This window comes from Seriola lalandi, unplaced genomic scaffold (genome assembly GCF_002814215.2).
Source record: "Seriola lalandi dorsalis isolate HSWRI2012SDOR001 ecotype SW California unplaced genomic scaffold, Sedor1 jcf7180002049687, whole genome shotgun sequence".
NCBI classification, from domain to species: Eukaryota; Metazoa; Chordata; class Actinopteri; order Carangiformes; family Carangidae; genus Seriola; species Seriola lalandi.
The window spans coordinates 513-3,890 of record NW_019520240.1 but is presented as its reverse complement, the minus strand read 5'-3'; the positions used below and the strand labels follow the sequence as shown (position 1 = coordinate 3,890).

The 3,378-nt window shown below is 42.6% G+C and overlaps 1 protein-coding gene across 1 annotated transcript; it reads right to left on the bottom strand.

Moving 5' to 3' along the window:
* Nucleotides 1-412: 412 nt before the first annotated feature.
* LOC147819782 (uncharacterized) lies at nucleotides 413-2,699 on the bottom strand. Its single transcript, XM_087171540.1, has 3 exons — nucleotides 2,555-2,699; nucleotides 1,980-2,111; nucleotides 413-1,013 (listed from the first exon to the last, which is right to left on the bottom strand). The coding sequence occupies exons 1-3, from the start codon at nucleotides 2,697-2,699 to the stop codon at nucleotides 790-792; spliced, it is 501 nt and encodes a 166-aa protein (XP_087027666.1). The 3' UTR covers nucleotides 413-789.
* Nucleotides 2,700-3,378: the final 679 nt, after the last annotated feature.

The window sequence follows — 3,378 nt, the reverse complement described above, 5'->3', positions numbered from 1 at the left end:
ACACACACACACACACACACACACACACACACACACACACACACACACACACACACACACACACACATACTGGTTTCCATAATTCATGGGGACCAAATTTTCAATCATCATTTGTGGGGACTACCCTTTCTAGAGGTCCTACAAGTGTGAAAAAAATCAGGTAAAGCAGCCATTGGTAAGTGAGCCTAAACACGCCTTCAAACCTTTGAAAAGTCGAAACTGAGAAGTCATACTGGTTTCCCCATGCTATATGGGGACTTCCTGAAAAACGAATTAACCTGTTAACAGGGGACTGCATTTGCATAAATTTGCATACTTCACACAGATTTGTATGTTACTAGTGGGGACATATTTATATTGAAATAGGCAAATAATGTAGTCAATTTTCATACATATTGCACTTGGGATGAGATGAAACCTTATTACAAAGTTAAACCACAATACATTATGTTATGTAAAGGACTTTGCTACGACTCAGTCAACACGCAACACCACCCCACCCAGAAATCAAACGGGTTTGACCTACATAACAGATTTTTTAATGACACAAGGTCAATGAAAAATGGTTTACATTGCATAATTACAATTCTGCAATGACAATAACTATGTGTATAAGAAAAACACACACACACACAGGTTCAACAACTTCTGTGCGAAAAAGTCTTGACCTTTTAAAGAAAATCTGCCACACTTAATAATTGGCTTCATGAAATCCCATTTTAGAAGAACTTACAGAACTGAAGAGAATAAAACAGCTTCTCCACAACCACTCTCTTTGTATTCACCATACTATTTAGGGTGCATTTTCCTTTTTAAGGCAGTAATCCTGTTGTACACGTAAAATTTCAAGCTCTGCCAGCTTCTGTTACTGAGAGCTTCAGGTTCAGCTCTCAAACATTTCTCACAGTCTTTCTTCGATGGTACAGTACAAGATCGGATGAACTGATTCATTTGCCTCTCTACTGCCCTGATCTCTGTCGCCTGCCAAGGTGTTCTTTTCTGTGGAGCTCTACCTGTAAGGAGACAAAAATAAAGGTTTTAGTAACAGTATAAAGGAGAAGCTACAGTTCCAAGTCCTGCGTCGGTACATACAGTACAAGTGAAATTATGAGGGTGATCAGGGCTGATATAAGCATCTGTCCTCAGTGATTTGATCCGTGTTCAGCTCTCAGTCATCAGTTTACAGCTGACATAAACCTACATCATATGCCATTCTAGTTTTTGAGATACTCTACCTTATCTGAAAGACCTCATCATTCCCTACTGTCCCAGCAGAGCACTTTGCTCCCAGAATGCAGGCCTGTTAGTGACTCCCAGTATCTCTAAAAACAGACTTTACTTTTGAACCAGCTCTCTCCATGAGTCAGAGCGGCAGACACTATCTACATTTAAGTCCAGGCTTTAAACCTTCTACTACTGAAGAGCTTTTAGTAAGGGCTGGTTCAGGTAGCCCTCAACCATTTTATAACTATGGCGCAATAGGCTTCGACAGCCACATGGAGCCCTGTCCTCACCTCTCGCACATTTTGAACTGTCATTATCTGTTGCAACTTGTAGTTTGGCCTTGGTGTCTCTCACTAAGTTTTCCACAGATCTCTTCAGAGTTCTGTCCCTCTGCACCAACCACTGCCTGCATCACCTCTTTTCCCCTGCTGTTAAACCAGCCTGCACTTCCTGCTCATGAACCAGTCTCAGTCTGCCATCCAGTACTCTCATTAAGCTGCTCTCCCTGCCTTTCATGCCCACCAGAAGCACTACATGTTTTCCATATTCTCTAAGGTCTCCTATATATGAAATGGATACTTGTTAGGAAAATGAAAACTTAATTTGTACTGAAATACAGTACAGGCAAATGTACTCAGTTACAGTCCATCAGTACTTGGGGCCACCAGACTGAGGGGTAAAAGTCTTTTTTCATTTACCTCCTGTCTCCAAATCAACTGATTACTGCAATAATAATAATAAAGAAAAAAAATCACCTTTGAAGGAATGCACTACAGGATTGACTCCAGAAGATGCTCCATGCTCTGCTGATGGCTGTTTGTGTTGCTTGCCTGTCGAGGAGTTTTCATTCCCCACAGCATCTGCAAAAGTTTCCTCTGCTGATGGTACTGTGAAATACATACATAATACATTTCAAAACAATACATTTAATTTGTTGCTAAATCTAAGTATTCTTTACCTAATAAATGATCAAGTTGAGACATTACCATGGTTACAAAGTTTGGACCTGAGTAGAGCTACACTGAGCTTACTGTGCTTTCCTCCACGACACATATGCACCGTTTAAACAGCAGTGATATTTTGGTCCATTGGGGCAAATGACCATAAAGCTTCAGTGGTTTTTTGCCTATCCTTGAAGGCAAACTTGAAAATGTCTAATTTCACCCCAAAAAGACTGACACAAAGAGAAGTCCTGCTCAGTTACAGTCCATCAGTACTTGGGGCCACCAGACCGAGGGGTGAAAGATGGTGGGAGTCATTTTTTAATTTATCTCCTGTCTCCAAATCAAGTGATATTACTCCAATAATTATAAAGGGAGAAATAAATCACCTTTGGAGGAATGTGCCACAGGTCTGTCTCTAGAAGATGCTCCATGCTCTGCTGATGGCTGTTTGTGTTGCTTGCCGGTTGAGGAGCTTTCATTCCCCACAGCATCTGCAACAGTTTCCTCTGTTGATGGTTCTGTGAAATACATACACAATATATTTAGGGGGGGGGGGGGTTGTTTCCTTTACACACACAGTTTATCGCGTGGTCTCGCAGTCTCACATACGTTCGGGCTTATCATGTGATCTCATGATCCCATGTGAATATGCTGGCTTGCGAGGCAGCTGCCGCACCTGGTCGGGATTGACTCCGAGGACAGAGCAAAACCGTGGCGCTGACGGACCCGGTGAAACAGCGCAGTTAACAATGAAACGTAAACGTACTGGCCAGCTCTGATGTTATTGTCCAATAGCCTCCCTTGTATAAAAGCCTGACACAAAACGTTATCTCAGACAGAAAACAACTGTGTTTGGTAGCTCCATCAGAGAGGAAGAGACAAAGAGGAGAGGAGAGGAGAAGAAGAGAAGACGAAGAGCAGAGGAGAGGATGAGCAAAGGAAAAGGAAATATCCATGCGAGGGGGGGGCCCCATCTAAGATTATCTTGTCCTGGGCCCATGCAAGACTGTCAGCTGGCCTGTATAACATATATGATGTTACGACGTGTATATCTGTGTAGTCTTAACTGTCATAAAGAACAGCTTAAGGGTTACGGAGCGTGTTTATGTTGCAGTGCACAGAGACGAGAGCTGGGACACCAGGGCGGTGGCCAAGTACTACACTGATGTTGCAAAGTTAGTTTTCAGCCATGAGACGCCAGGTGGAGGGC

Bases quoted from the DNA above. Each gene is read 5' to 3' on its own strand.
- LOC147819782 (XM_087171540.1), bottom strand. From the start codon at position 2,699: ATGTATTTCACAGAACCATCAACAGAGGAAACTGTTGCAGATGCTGTG. The intron at 2,112-2,554 runs GTGATTTATTTC...TGTATTTCACAG, and splicing joins TGTGGCACATTCCTCCAAAG to TACCATCAGCAGAGGAAACT. The intron at 1,014-1,979 runs GTGATTTTTTTT...GTCTCCTTACAG, and splicing joins TGTAGTGCATTCCTTCAAAG to GTAGAGCTCCACAGAAAAGA.